Raw genomic sequence first — 15,879 nt, 5'->3', positions numbered from 1 at the left:
AACCGTAAGTGCGTCTCCACTTTCGGTCTTCGGGGTCCTGGCGGCTTGCAGTCCATAGCCAGCTGACAGCTCCCTGGTTTTTACACTGACAATAGGTAGACTGAGCACAGAGGGGGTCCCAGGGCTGACAATTCCTGCAGGGCCCAACCATCTGGAGCAGGTAATATCTTACAGCTTCTGTCTACTTTTATATTCAATGTACCTGCTCCCTCTACTTAACTTTTTCTTTTTTTGTTTGCACAGCTCTGCCCTTCCTACTGGCTAGGGGTGGATTTTTGGTAAGCATTGCTGTATTTAAACATGGGGTATTTTGCTGTACTGGTTAGCACAGCTCTGAAAAAGGGGGTGCACCCCCAAAACATGTTAGCATGTGTATGTGAGGTTGCAGAAACACTTAGATGTTTTACCTCATGTCATCCTTCCATGTACATGCTGTATACTTGTGCACCTTTTGTGAGTATGCATTTTATTGGTTGGTTTTCACATTAATAAATTCCTTTTTTTTTGTTTTTTGTACTGACCAGCGTCCATTGCCCTGTTCTGGATGTGGGGATGCCAAGGGACAGTCCACCACCGATCATAGAAGAGTGCCATTTGCTGGGGGAACTGAGGATGAGGTAATCTGTTATCTGCCCAGATTTTGGCTTTAATGTGCCAATGTGCCAATTTCAATGTGCCAATGGGAACACAGTCACACCGTCTAGCTCAAGAGGTCAGTACAGGTGCCCCTATAGCGCATAGCTTGCTAAGCAGGCACCCAGAGCAGAAAGAAGTAGACAGCACTGGCGGGGGACTACCAGAAGAGGAGGTATTGAACTGCTCTGTGCAATGTCAAAGGAAAAAGCAGGTAAGTATATTATCTTTTTATTTTAATTAAAAAACATTTTTTCCCTTTAATATCTTTTTGAGCACATGTATATTTTACCAAAATGTACAATAATCAACTGTGTACTGTACAACAGACACCTTGATCCAATCACCATGGACATGTAGATATTACCCTCAAGAACAGGATGGGAGGTGTGAAACTTGTGGTACCACCCTGTTCTAGTTAAAAAAAAAAAAAAAAACATGCTTGGTGTCAGGAAGACTTCGTAGGGGATACTCATTCAATTTTCGATGACTGCAGGTGTAAATGATAAAAATGTCAAGGTAGAGATGTTACCGTATATACTCGAGTATAGGCCGACCCGAATATAAGCCGAGGCCCCCAATTTACCCCCAAAAAAACTGGCAAACTTATTGACTCGTGTATAAGCCGAGGGTAAGACATGCCTGTCCATCCCTGTGTGTGTGTCCGTCCATCCCTGTGTGTCCGTCCATCCCTGTGTGTCCGTCCATCCCTGTGTGTCCGTCCATCCATCCCTGTGTGTGTGTGTCTCCATCCATCCATCCATCCCTGTGTGTGTGTGTATCCGTGTGTGTGTGTGTGTGTGTGTGTGTGTGTGTGTGTGTGTGTGTGTGTGTGTGTGTGTGTGTGTGTGTCCAGCCTACCTGTGTCCTGAGCCTTTGTCCCGAGCCTCCGTCCCGTGCCGAGCCTCCTTGCCTCCGTGCCTCGCCGCCGTGCCTCGCCGCCATGCCTTGCCTCCGGTCCCGTCCCGTCCCGTCCCGTGCCGTGCCGTCCTGTGCCTTGCCTCCGTCCCGTGCCCTCTTCGTTCGTCGGCGGCCATTGTAAAATTCAAAAGCTGCGCCGCCGCCTTCGCCTGTGATAGGCGGAACACTGAATTTCCCAGCAGCCTGTGTTCCGCCTATCACAGACGTCGTATCATCCTCGTCCGTAGTACGAGGATGATACGAAGTCCGTGATAGGCGGAACACAGGCTGCTGGGAAATTCAGTGTTCCGCCTATCACAGGCGAAGGGGGAGCCGGAGGCGCGGCTTTTGAATCAGAATGGCCGCTGTCTGTCTGCTCGACACGCTGATCGAGCGGGCAGACAGCGATGACTCGAGTATAAGCCGAGGGGGCACTTTCAGCCTCAAAAAAGAGGCTGAAAATCTCGGCTTATACTCGAGTATATACGGTAATATGCCTCTCATTTGCCTCTCTCTTCAAAATGTGCACCTCATTGTCCTCAAAAAAATATCTATTTTCCGTAAGGGCAAAGTGACATCAACATATGCCTTTCCATGTTGGTCATATCAAGGTGTCTGTGTGTGGTTATAAATGCTGGGGTATTTTTCTCACACTCATTAAAACTTGGATAAGCTATTAAAAAGTCCAATGTGATTAACATCTACTAGATATACCTTGACTTGGATAAATGAGAACCTTCACAGATGTATTCGTGTATTGTAAAACTTCTTAAAATCATTAAATTATTTTGAAACATAAATATGTATATGTGAACTGTTTTGCATGCCAATTTTGTGTAAGTCAAATAATTACCATTTTCTTTGAAAAAATATGATAGCTGTATATTTACAATAATAATTTATTTACAATCACATATTGTATAGGGCATATAAAACTAAAAAAAAAAACAATTTAATTTCTATCAGGTTAAAGTTTTGTAGAAATGTGTATAACTTCAGTAAGCTTTTCCTGAGCAATTCCATCAGGGTCACAGGGCGTATTGTTTGTTGAATTCAGGGTGGTAGCTGAATAACCAGGTTTCGTATTTTTTCTTAAGCGACCTGCAAAAAAAAGAAAAGTTACAAAAAAAAGTAGTTAATCAATCAGCATATTTCCTTTTTGTTTTTAAAGAGACCCTATCGCAAGATAATTAATTTCAACAACAATCTTCCCATGGGATTATATGTGCATTCAATGTATTTTAAGCATATTAATAATCTGTAAAAGACCCGCTTGTACAGACCACCAAAATCCATGCTGGGAACCACCGTCTTGGATGTGATGTTATCAGACCCAGCAGGCTCAGAGCTGTTAAGTATGCACCCTATAGCAGCATTTATCAATCTTTTTAATAGAGAGGAATCCTTGAAATAATTTTCATGCCTCCATGAACTCCTTCTAAATTTGCTACATCTCTATCTCATGGCACATTTGCATGACCAGTAAGTTGTAAATTTACTAATACCTGCAAGAATGGAGAATGTAGTGTGTCTAGCATATTTGACACCCAGAGCAGATAGTGTTTTTTTTTTTTTTTTTTTTTTTTTACAATGTAATGATCCCTTGATCTATAAGAAAAAAATGTTTCAGTAAAAATCATGAAATAGAACAAATAATAATAATAGCCAGAAAAGAAAATGACTCTAACCCCTAGCAACCCCTGGAGGAACCCCAAGGTTGAGAAATCCTTCTCTATAGTATACCCTTTCAACCCTCCCCTGGCTGCTACATAAAAGATTGTGAAGGAAGGTAAAGAAGGGAGGAGTAGGAAGCTTGAGCAGATACATCCACGATGGGGGAGGCTATGATATGCAAGCAGGGAAGAGCTGTTATAGGGAGTTCACTCTTCCTGAAGAAGTCAGATTTGCTAGCAAGTTCAAAGGCACATTGCAAATAAATGAAAAGCTATTTATGGTAAGTGAAAAAATTCTGCAAGCAAGAATAATCTTCAACAATCTGTGTAGATGACATTATCTTCTATGAAGAGGATGTTTGAAGTCACTTTGTGCAATACCGTTGCACAGAGCAGGTAAGTATAACATGTTTGTTATTTTGAAAAAAATGAACCATGCATGACCAGTAAGTTGTAAATATACTAATACCTACAAAAATATAGAATGTAGTGTGTCTAGCATATTTGACACCCAGAGCAGGTAAGTATAACATGTTTGTTATTTTATAAAAAATGAACCTTTACAACCACTTTAAAAAGGCACTGCAGTCTGCTCACATCATTTGTAATAAAAACATCTTGCCATTCTGAAGCTTCCCTCCAACCACTGCATATTATTTTTTTATATATTGTGATTCTGTACTTGCCAAATATGTTGCAGAAATCTCTAATAGATGGAAAGTTGAAAAAATTGCTGAAAGGTCCGCTTTCAGATAAGAATAATTTGGGTTGATAAGGATACACATTAACTTGATGACAAATTTCTTACAAGCATTTAATAACTAAAATTACAAATGGCAAGGAGTTTGCTTACTCCGCATGGTTATGTCTTACATAAATAACAGGCATATACCCAGTAATGTGATTATTGTACATCAACAGAGAGTCCTGGGTCGCCGGGTACTATCGTTAACCTTTATGTTAACATCATAACATCAGATATACACGGTGTGCATAGTTGGTACTCATATGGGAGCTATTAGGAGCAGGTACTCCTAGGCAACCTCCGAAGCAGAGGAGCGATCTGCCAGCCATTTGGACCAAATTTTGTCATACTTGGTGGGACAGGCCATATTGGCGTAAGTGTTTTTGTAGGGAGGTAGGCTATTATTGATGAGTTGTTTCCACAGAGACAGGGGGGGGGGGGGGGGGTTGGTTTGCACCAGCTGAGGGCTATTGCTTTGCGGGCATAGAACAGCAGGAGTCCCACGAGCGTGCGACCTGCCACTGTGGGGATTAGTTGCTCAATCAGGCCTAATATGCAAATTGCAAATGTTGGTTGAAGTGGCACTGAGGTAACCCGCATAATAAAGGCCAGGGCTGCTTAATTAAGGCTCTTTTCAGTAACAGGCATTTGCTGGGCAGGACCAGAAGACATGGGTGAAGTCCGCAGGAATCCCACCACATTTCCAACATACGGGAGGGGAGTCAGAGTTCATTTTATGTAACCTGTAGGGGGTAAAGTATGATCGGTGGACGATCTTGAACTGGATCAGGCAGTCTCTCAAAGAGACCAGGGATTTAAAAGGGAAGTCCCAAATGTCGTCCCAATTGTCGTTGTCAAGATCAGGGATGTCACAGGACCACTTAGCTCTTAGCGTTCCCAACGCCGGGAGAGAAGGGATGATCAGGTGTGAGTACAATTGAGAGGTGTTTTTTTTTGCACAATTAGACCTAAGGAGGTCTTCCAGTGAAGTCTGGATCAGTTGAGGGGGGGAGCTGGAGAATTGACTGCTGAAGGCATGGGAGAGTTGATGGTATCAAAAAAAATAGGACCACGGCACATTATAGTCAGAATTCAGTTCGGAGAGAGGAACCAGGGATTGGTTGGAAACAATCTGTGATATCGTTTTTATGTTGAATTTAGTCCATGCATGGGGCTCAGGTAATTTGTAGATGTGCTCTAGTGTTGGGTTTCACCATAGGGGGGCGCTGGGTGAAATTGCCTGTTTGGAGTATGGTGGTTTTTAGACCTTTTGGAGAGGAGCTGTGGCTCGGGTCGCTGGGTCTATGGGGAACAAGAGAGATTTTGTTCAGTTGACTCTGAGGCCCGTGACAGAGGAAAAGGAGTTAAGGATCTGTAGAGCTCCCTCGAGTGATGGACTTGCATCATTAAGAAAAAGCAGGAGGTCGTCCGCGTAGAGGGCGACCCTCTCCTCCAGCCAGCCAATCCGCAGCCCCCTAACGCAAGGGAAGGTGTGGAGGGCCTCTGCGAGTGGACACAGGCACAATTATCATAGATTTGGCTCTGTATGCCACCAGAATAAAATTAAAACAAAACAATCCATATTAAATGAATCTGAAGTGCAGACTTTCAGCTTTAATTCAAGGGGTTGAACATAAATATCAAGTACAAATTTTAGGAACGGCAACCATTTTTATACACATTCCCCCCATTTTCAGGGGCTTAAATGCACTGTAATTGGACAAATTAATATAATCATAAATAAAATGTTTATTTTTAATATTTTGTTAAGAATGCTTTCTCTGGCAATGACTGCCTGAAGTCTGGAATCCATGGACATTACCAAAGACCGGCTTTCCTCCTTTCTAATGCTTTCATAGGCTCTAACTGCAGCTGTCTTCAATTGTTCTTTGTGGGTCTACCTTTAGTTTTGCCTTCAGTAAAAATACATGCTCAATTGGGTTGAAATGAGGTGATTGACTTAGCAATTGCAGAATATTCCACTTATTTTCCTTCAAAAGCTCCTGGGTTGCTTGGAGTGTGTTTTGGATAATTGTTCATCTGTACTGTGAATCGCCGTCCAATCGACTATGTTGCATTTGGCTGAATCTGGGCTGGCAGTATATCTCTAAACACTGCAGAATTCATCTGACTGCTTCTGTCTTCTGTCACATCATCAATAAACACTAATAACTCACTGCCACTGGAAACCACGAATGCCATGCCATCCCACTGCCTCCACCTTGTTTTACAGATGACGTTGTGTGCTTTGAATCATGAGCTGTTGCAAGCCTTCTCCACACTTTCTTCTTCCCATCATTCTGGTACAGATTAATCCTAGTTTCATCCGTCCAAAGAATGCTTTTCCAGAACTGGTCTGGCTTTTTTAGATTTTTTTTTTGCTTTTCTATTCTTTAGGCTTATGAATGGTTTGCACCTTGTGAACCCTCTTGTGAAGTCTTCTCTTGATTGCAGACTTTGACAATGATACGCCCACCTTCTGGAGAGTGTCCTTCACTTGTCTGGGTGTTGTGAATGTTTTTTTCTTTACCATAGAGAGGATCCTGCGATCATCCACCACAGTTGTTTTCCATGGACATCCAGCCCTTTTTATGCTGCTGAGCTCACCAGTGCATTCTTATTTCCTTAGAATGTACCAAACTGTTGATTTGGCCACTCCAAATGTTGCTGCTATCTCCCTGATGGATTTGTTTAGTTTTTGAAGCCTTACAATGGACTGTTTCACTTGCATGGACAACTCCTTTGAAAGCATTATATAGGTTCACAGCAATAGATTACAAATGCAAATACCATGCTTAGAATAAACTCCAGACCCTTTACCTGCTTAATTGATGAAGAAATAAGGAAGGAGTAGCCCACACCTGGCCATGGAACTGCTTTTGATTCAATTGTCCAATTACTTTTGGCCTCTTGAAAAGGGGGTATGGCTATTCTTAAGAGCTGTAATTTCTAAAACCTTCGACCGATTTGGATATCCATACACTCAAATTAAACCTCAGAATGTGCACTTTCAGCCCCTATCCATTATTTAACTAGATAATGGAAGAAATGGCTGCACATTGATTGAAATTCAAAAATGTAGTTTATTGATCACCAAGATGACATCAACACCCAGGTCTTGTAGACGCATTTCACACCGTACAGTTATGCTTAACCATTTGGTAACGCGTCTACAAGACCTGTGTGTTGGTGTCCTTTGATGACATCTTGATCAATAAATGACATTTTTGGATTTCAATCGATGTGCAGCCATTTCTTCCTTTATTTACATACCCACAGAGGCTGGGGTTAGCACTTGGTTGAACATTCCTATCAGGCACTAATTTATCCACATGGAGCGGTGAGTTCTTCATTCTTGTCCATTATATAACTATAACTTGAATATGTTTTGTTAAATACCTGAAAAAAACTAAAATTGTGCCTGTGTCCAAATATATATGGACCTAACTGTATATGTATATACAGTGTATGTGTGTATGTATATATGCGTATGTGTATATATATATATATATATATATATATATATATATATATATATATATATATATATATATATATATATATATACATACACATATAATGTGTGTGTGTGTGTATATATATATATGTATGTATATATATATATATATATATATATATATATAAATAAGTTGGGTAAAATAAGCATTGAACTTGTCACCATTTTTCCAGATAAATATATTTATATATTTCTAATGGTGCTATTGATATTTTTGACATATTTTCACTACATGTCCATAACAACCCATGCAATCCATAAATACTAAGTTATGTGTAATAAAATAAAAATTACATAGGGAAAAAAGTATTGAACACATGAAGAAAGGGGTGCAAAAAAGCATGGAAAGTCAAGACACCAGCTGAAATCTATCAGTAATTAGAACGCAATCCTGCCTCTGGTTAGTGCAAATTAATATCAGTCTAAATTGATGGCCTATAAAAAGGTGTCTCATTACCAAGGTGTCACACAAGAAACATCTCATGATAGCTAAAAGCAAAGAGCTCTCTCAAGACCTTTTCAACCTTATTGTTGCAAAACAGACTGATGGCATTCGTTATGGAAGAATTTCCAAACGTCTGAATGTTCCAGTGAGCACTGTTGGGGCCATAATCTGGAAGTGGAAAGAACATAATTTCACCATAAACCGGCCTGACAGAGGAGTGAAAAGAATTATCAGAAGAGCTGTCCGAGAGCCAAGGACCTCTTGTGGAGAGCTTCAGAAAGACCTGGAATTAGCAAGTACAATTGCTTCAAAGAAAAACAATAAGTAATGCACAACATTTAGACACGTCTGTGAAATACTGGGAAAATATAGTTTGGTCAGATGAAACTAAATACCATAATACACACCATGTTTGGAGGTCAATAGATATGTGAGCCGTCAATAGATTTGTTTCATCCCATTCCGTTTCGTATTTCGTAATTCAATGTGGATTCGTATGAAATACGAATTTTCATTAGGTTCGTTAACTTTTCGTAACAATTACGAACATTCGTTATTATGAACTTAAAAAGCAAAAGATACCTTTCTCAATATGGCAGTCATCGACTCATTATGCTCATTATGAGGGGCTCCCACCATCCCTGTGCTGTTCTGACTTCCTAGGTTTATACCCCTGATGCTGACCTGAAGCAAAAGGGTCGTCACACCAAATAAGGATTTGATTTCGATTTTTCTTCTGTTCTCATTTTGCATTTTGTAAATTGATAAAAAATAAGAAATTGAAATATATATTTTTGAAAGCATTCTTTCTTTACAGCATTTCTCCACACCTGCCTAAAACTTTTGCACAGTACTATATATACTATAATTTCCGTTTATGCTATGTACCTACTGAAGTCTGATTCTGCCAGCAAAATCCAGGAGTCAGCATATAAAGTGTGAAAATACTAATCATAGGCTGCAATAATAGAATGGTCTGGGAGCATTTACAAATCTGCATATGAAGTACAATAAACAAAACAAGTAAAAGTCCTGTCAAATATTACCTTTAAGTATATCTTAGTATAATAACTCTACGTTTGGTCTTACTCAAATACATACTATAGTTTCCATTAATGCTATGTACATAGTGAAGTCTGATTCTGCCCAGCAAAACCCAGGAGTCAGCAGTGCTCCCAGACCATTCTATTATTGCACGCGATGATTATTATTTTCCCACTTTATACTTTAAGAAGACTATTAAAATCTGATTTGCGCAGCATGTATAATTTAAAAACATGCCACTAATTCAGGCAAAATGCTGCTTCCCTATTGTGTTTGTTGGCCATGCGTTAATGAATAGGTAAATGTGCCAAGTTAAAGCAGAAAAATGTTTTAGTGGGGAAAGAACAATATCAAGTAATAATTATTTTAGCCCCACTGATAAACAAATATAGCTTCATAAACTGTACGCTTTCACATAAATAGAAAAATGTGTTGTCTTTATATGAATATACAATGAACACTATACATCAACACAGGGTAGACAAAGCTCATTTTATGAGAAATAATGATGACCATTTTTTAAACGTGAACCAATAACCTCAGAAATTAATCGTATTTTCCTAAGTGCTAATTACCATAATTTTAATTCTCCACCCTTCTGTTAGTTATTGATTCATTTGGAAAACTATAATGAATATCAGTGAGCGCATTGTACATTGTAAAGCATAGAGGAGGGGAAAAAATACACACACTGCTATAACATAACACCATCGTTTCTATTAATTAAAAGTTTTCACCCAAGAGCCACACGTTTTTCACATAAAATTTAGTTAGGAAAATATGTGAATCATGGGTGAAAACATTGGTAAGCCAGCAGGCATTCATGAGTTGCTACTTCTGCTACTTTGTGCTTGTTTTTTTGCTCTGTTTTCATAAAAAATTTTGTTGCCTAAAGGCAATTTTACATTGTGGGATTGCTCAGTTACTGTGCACTAAGTGTTTGGTTAGCAGTTGCAGTCCCATTGGTCTCCATGGATGAGTTTGAAAAGCATCAACAAACTCTGCAGCCTGGATTAAAATTTTTGTGACCATGGCATGTGTTCATACCTGTCAGGCAATATTTCTGTAATTCCAGGCTTTGGGTAGTTGCTGTTAGGACTCAGCCTCCTGTTACCACCCCCCCCCCCCTCCCCCAGCTGCCAATGTGAAAGAGTCCAAGTATATGTATATGTATAAGTATATGTCAAGCTAAGACATTTGTACCAGTTAGTTGGAAAGCAATATATTGCTGTTTGTGTCCCCATAAGGTAGGGTCAACCTTTACATTTGTTCTGGTGACCACTGTCACAGAGACACATGGGATATAAAATATTTTATAATTGTCTCTAGAACAAGAATTGAGAGAAATTATTTCAATAGAGGCACCTGTTCCACATGCTGGAAAATTTGTATCTGTCTTATTGCTGGGACAGGATATAGGGAAAATATCCTCAATGGAACACAGACAGTAAAATATGGAAGGAGTGTGGGTTTTAACTCTTCCCTATTCTATTAAAACTTGAAACAACAAGTTTTGGCTATAATTTAAGCCATTTAAAAAATGAAGTAAACCCCATGACAATTGTTAACTATTTTAACTTATTTGAACTGACATACATTAAATCTTTCTTCACATACCTGCACGTACCTGCAAGTAAAGGTGATAGACCTAAATGGATACACAAGGAAAAAATGCCTTTCCATCATTTCATCAACATGAAAAGTATTTCTTATGCCGCAAACACACGACTGGACTTTCCGGCAGAAAAGGTCCGACGGTCTTCCCTGTGGAGTTACGATGGACTTCCAAACGGACTTGCCCACACACAAATGGACTAAAGTCCACTCGAAAGTCAGTTAATTTTGAACGTGATGACGTACAACGAGACTAGAAAAGCCAATAGCTGCCCTGGCGTCGTATTTGGTCCATCAGACCAGTATACAGACGAACGGTTTTCCCGTCAGGAATTGAGTTCGTCGGACAGATTTGAAACATGTTCTATTTTTCTAGGTCCATCTGAATTTTTTTAGAAAAACGATGGGACTATCCCACACTAGATCGGAATATCCGACGGAATGATTCCGTCGGACCTATTCTTCCGGAAAGTCTAGTCGTGTGTACGTGGCATTATGGTCAAAAGCTGGTATTGCTCTATTTAGAAGAAATTAATTATTGCAGGCCTTATGCAGAACTGCCCACCAGTCTCTGGCATCAGCTCTGTGAAATTTTAACCATTCCTCCATGCAAAATTTCTTCCATTGCAAGACACTATAGTTTTTTCAACTGCCCATTTCCAAGGCTAACAAATAACACTTAATTTCTTCATTTAGATGCACTCACTTTGACACCACCTGTTACAAGAGCTACCTGGAGATCCTTCAATTCTGAATTCTTTCAGCATCTTGTTGTGCCAGTCTTGGACAAGTTAGCAATACTGGATTTCACATATTTTGACTATTTTGTTCAATCTCATGCAAGACTCATAGGCATTCATAACCTCTTTTTCTGAGAGCCTTAAATGATCTTGCCATGATGATGTCATTAGCAAAGCAAACACCAGAACCTAGATATCTAAGGTTAAAAATTCAGGATCCACCTGCATACTGTCTAATGAGGTTACACTCATTGGCACCTAATCTGGAACATCCGATTCTACCTTAATGGATTTGAAGCGTTGTTAAGTCTGGGTTCTGTTGTTCTGTTCACCACTGTTGTGGTGTGTTAATGCAAAAATATTACTAGGTGTTATTTCACATGTTAACGTACATTGCATTAAGGTAGGCTATTTTTTGAGGACCTATTCACAGCATTCAGTTTCCTTGTGGTGCACTAAATGCATACTTGTACAATATGTTGCAAATTAACATTGTGTTAAGGCAATTTCATTATTCACCTGAATTGGCTGCCTAAGGCCGCGTACACACGGGCGGATTGTCTGCCCAACTTAGTCCGCTGAACCGTGTTTCAGCGGACAATCCGCTCGTGTGTGGGCTTCAGCGGACTTTTTCAGCGGACAATCTGACGGACTTAGTCTTTCGGAATTTCCGTAATTTTGTCCGTCCAAACTTGGTTTTGTCCGTCCAAACTTGGTTTCAGCGGACAGTCCGCTCGTGTGTAGGCAAGTTGGACGGACTAAGTATGGCGCATCCTCAGAAAGGATTTACACGGCCGAAGGTTGCATTGCAGTGTATTGGACGTCGTTTTTCTAGTCCCGTCGTACGTGCTGTACACGTCATCGCGCAAGTTTTCAGCGGACTGTCTGTTCATCGTGTGTGGTCAAGTCCGTTCATTCAAAAGTTGAACGGACTGTCTGTCGGATTGTCTAACGAACTTAGTTGGGCAGACAATCCGCCCGTGTGTACGCGGCCTAAGGCACTACAACAGAACTAATATCGAGCATTCAACATTTTTTATGTTATAGTGCACTATATGGCTAAGTGTTGTGCTGGGAGCCATTTAAAATGAATGCATCATGCCAGTATATGTATCATGTAGTACACTGATGTCAATGGGTTGCCTAATGCACCAAAACAAGATGCATGCATAATTTATGTAAAACAGTGCACAGTAGTAAATGACTTTGCATTGTGCACTGTAATACAGGTGCGGAGTGGCAATAAGAATATACATCTGTGCAGTGCAGCAACACGCATAAAGCATGAATTCACTTACCCACTTCCGGACCAGCCACCACAGTTGTAGTGCGGCAGGATGGCTACCCGTGTGAACCGCCGTAACTGTGTATCGGCCCTTTAAGATGCTGTAGGAGGTGCGCATGCGCACCCTTAACGTATGCCCAGAGCCAATGCGAGTGGGCAGCGGGCGCGATGGCCACTGGGCACCAGCAATCGCTCATGACAGAGGGCAAGAACTGGGACCTGTGTGTGTAAACACACAAATCCCGGTTCTATCAGGGGAGAGGAGACAGATTGTGTGTTCATCCTAAGTATGAACACCGATCTCTCTCCTCCCCTAGTCAGTCCCATCCCTCCAACAGTTAGAACACACCCAGGGAACACAGTTAACCCCTTGTTCGCCCCCTAGTGTTAACCCCTTTCCTGCCAGTGGCATTTTTATAGCACTGATCGCTGTATAACTGTCAGGCCGCGTACACACGTGGGGACTGTTCGCCCAACTTTGTCCGCTGAACAGTGTTTCGGCGGACAGTCCGCTCGTGTGTGGGCTTTCAGCGGACAGTTTCAGCGAACAGTCCGCTGAACAAGGTTTTTCGGAAATTCCGAAAAACTGTCCGCTGAAACTTTGTTTCAGCGAACAGTCCCCTCGTGTGTAGGCTTGTTCGGCAAACTAAGTTCCGCGCATGCTCAGAAAGGATTTACACGCCGAAAGTTATAATGCAGTGTATAGGACGTCGTATTTTTCGTCCCGTCGTACGTGCCGTTCACGTCATCGCGCACGGTTTCAGCAAACTGTTCGTCCGTCGTGTGTGGCCATGTCCGTCCATGCTAATTTTGAGCGGACTGTTTGCCGAAACTGTTTGACGGACAAAGTTGGGCGAACAGTCCCCGCGTGTGTACGCGGCCTTAATGGTCTCAAAAATGTGTCAAAAGTGTCCAATTTGTCCACTGCAATATCGCAGTCCTGATAAAAATTGCAGATGACCGCCATTACTAGTATCAAAAAATAAAATAATAAACATGTCATAAATCTATCCCCTATTTTTTAGATGCTATAACTGGTGGCGAATCGCAAAAAATGGCCTGGTCATTGAGCAGCCAAATCTTCTGGGGCTGAAGTGGTTAATGTAGGAGTATACTTATTTTTTCCATATGACAAATCTGCATTTTTATTTATTTCAATTATAGGAATGAATGTAGCATGTCAATTTTATGTGTAATTTTTTTCAAGTATATTACCTTTATCTGTAGGCATTATTTGAATGAAAATGTTTGATGCTCAAATATGTGGGAAAAAAATCAGCAATTTCCATTGGGGTGTACACACTTTTTGCACATGACTGTAAATATATAAATGTATTAAACAAGATAATCCATATAAACAACTATAGAAATGTCTGTCACTGACATTTTTTAATACCACTGTTTGTACCACTGTTTTGTATTTACACTCCACTTACCTTTTATTATATACTACAATACCGACTCCCCCTAGCATAGCAGCTTGTCATTTTAAGAGCCCCAGCCTCTCATGGCCCTTGTTCTTATTTTTAGTAAACATTGCACAACCCTTTTCTTTTCATGTTGTTTAGAATGTGGAGGATTATCTGAAGGCAGATTTGTATTATCTGTTTGTTGAGATTATATTTAATTATTGTAACTATTACTTTTGGATTATTTTATTTCACTGGATCAAGTGGGCTGTGCTCTGCTCTAACGTGTATAATTCTAAATCTGGATTATAGCTGCCTTTCATTTTCATTACACTGAGAGAAGAATTAAGAATTTCCATCCAAGATGTATTATGTGTAGCGCTACCCCAAAGAAGCCACTACATAGAATGGATCCTCTGTTTTTTTTTTGCCTCAACCTTCTCAAGAACCTCAGCCCCTCTAACACATCAGGTTGAGTGTACAAACATACAACATCAAAGGAGTTTACTGAAAGTATTACATAGTACCCAATAGTGGTACTATAAGAAAAAGAAAACAGGAACATGGTAGCAGAAGGGGCAGGGGAACAAAGGGGTATGCAGAATCATTTTTATGGGAGGGTTGGTGCCCTTTAAGAGCATTGGCACACTTAATGACATATGTGGTAAAGGTTCAGTATTAGCAGTATGGGGTTGGTAAAGGTGTAGTCTAGGTTTAGAATAAGTGCAGTATGGATTAGGTACCCTCGGTGTGCTGCTCTCCTTGGCTCAATCCCTGCTAACAGTATCAGTAGTGGGCAAATAGCCCTCCCAACAGTCCCCAGGATGGTCCAGTTACCTCTCACTGTAGAAGGAGGGGGAGGCCATGGTCTTTCCCTGAAAGCCTCTAGAGATCAGTGATTGGAAGCAGAGGATGAGTGGACACTCCAGTCTCCCTGTGGCAGAGGTGTAGGTGCTGTGGCGTGGGCAATGCTGCGCTGCCCCTATTGTCCTCACTCCTAGTCTCCTTGTCTCGGGCTCGGATCTCTGCTGGTCTATATACAGACAAAGATGCCCTTTTTACCTCCCTCAGTGCCAAGACAGATAACTGTCCCAGAAATGTTATTAAAAATCATCTCTCCACTCTTCCTACTCTTCCTGGGGATCTGTAACTTAGTAAGTCTATTCATCCCATTATATGGTTGGTGGCTCAAAATATAACTCCCAGGATTGTCAGTGCTCTGCATGGAAGTTTATAGATTTGCTTGGCTTTATATCTCCCACTGCTGACCAGAAGTGAATGGTGCAGCATAATATCAGAATCTCAGTTATTATACAGATGTAGTTCACTCTTCCAATCAGAGGTCTTTGTGCATTCACATCTAAGTGGTATCCAGTGGTATAACATATACTGGGCATACATATCAATCAAATCCATTCATGTCTTTGTGCAGACTTCCCCTACCCCTGTATGACTTTCTTGCATATATATTTTACAGTCTGAATTTTACAGTCTGAAACATCCTATCACATTGTTAATGAAATCAAAGACAAGAGAAAAAAATTGTATTCCCCACTGTGAAACAAAAATATATATCTACAACTTTTAGAGAAAGCCTTGTGCCTGAAACCTTCCTTATGCCGCGTACACACGGTCGGATTTTCAGATGGGAAATGTTGGATGTGGGCTTATTAGCTGAAAGTCTGGCCGTGTGTATTCTCCATCGAACATTTGTTGTCAGACTTTCCGGCAACAAATGTTGGCTAGCAGGTTCTCAAATTTTCCGCAACAGAACTTTGTTGTCGGACTTTCCGATCGTGTGTACACAAGTCCGTCGCACAAAAGTTTGCGCATGCGAGTGTGAGACGAAAGCGTTCGGTCTTGTAAAACTAGCG

The 15,879-nt window shown here is 40.7% G+C and overlaps 1 protein-coding gene across 1 annotated transcript in view; it reads right to left on the bottom strand.

Annotated features, from left to right (window-relative positions):
- Positions 1-2,018: 2,018 nt before the first annotated feature.
- SHISAL2B (shisa like 2B) overlaps positions 2,019-15,879 on the bottom strand; it is a 160,199-nt gene continuing 146,338 nt past the window's right edge. Inside the window, exon 3 of the mRNA XM_077462630.1 lies at positions 2,019-2,634. Within this exon, the coding sequence (XP_077318756.1) occupies positions 2,501-2,634 (134 nt within the window). The 3' untranslated portion in view covers positions 2,019-2,500. The remainder of the gene's footprint in view (positions 2,635-15,879) is intronic.

Source organism: Lithobates pipiens, unplaced genomic scaffold (genome assembly GCF_037356315.1).
Source record: "Lithobates pipiens isolate NorthernLeopardFrog02 unplaced genomic scaffold, aLitPip1_a1.2 Scaffold_3, whole genome shotgun sequence".
Lineage (NCBI taxonomy): Eukaryota > Metazoa > Chordata > Amphibia > Anura > Ranidae > Lithobates > Lithobates pipiens.
The sequence above is the reverse complement of the archived record's forward strand: the minus strand, read 5'-3'. Positions and strand labels throughout refer to the sequence as shown.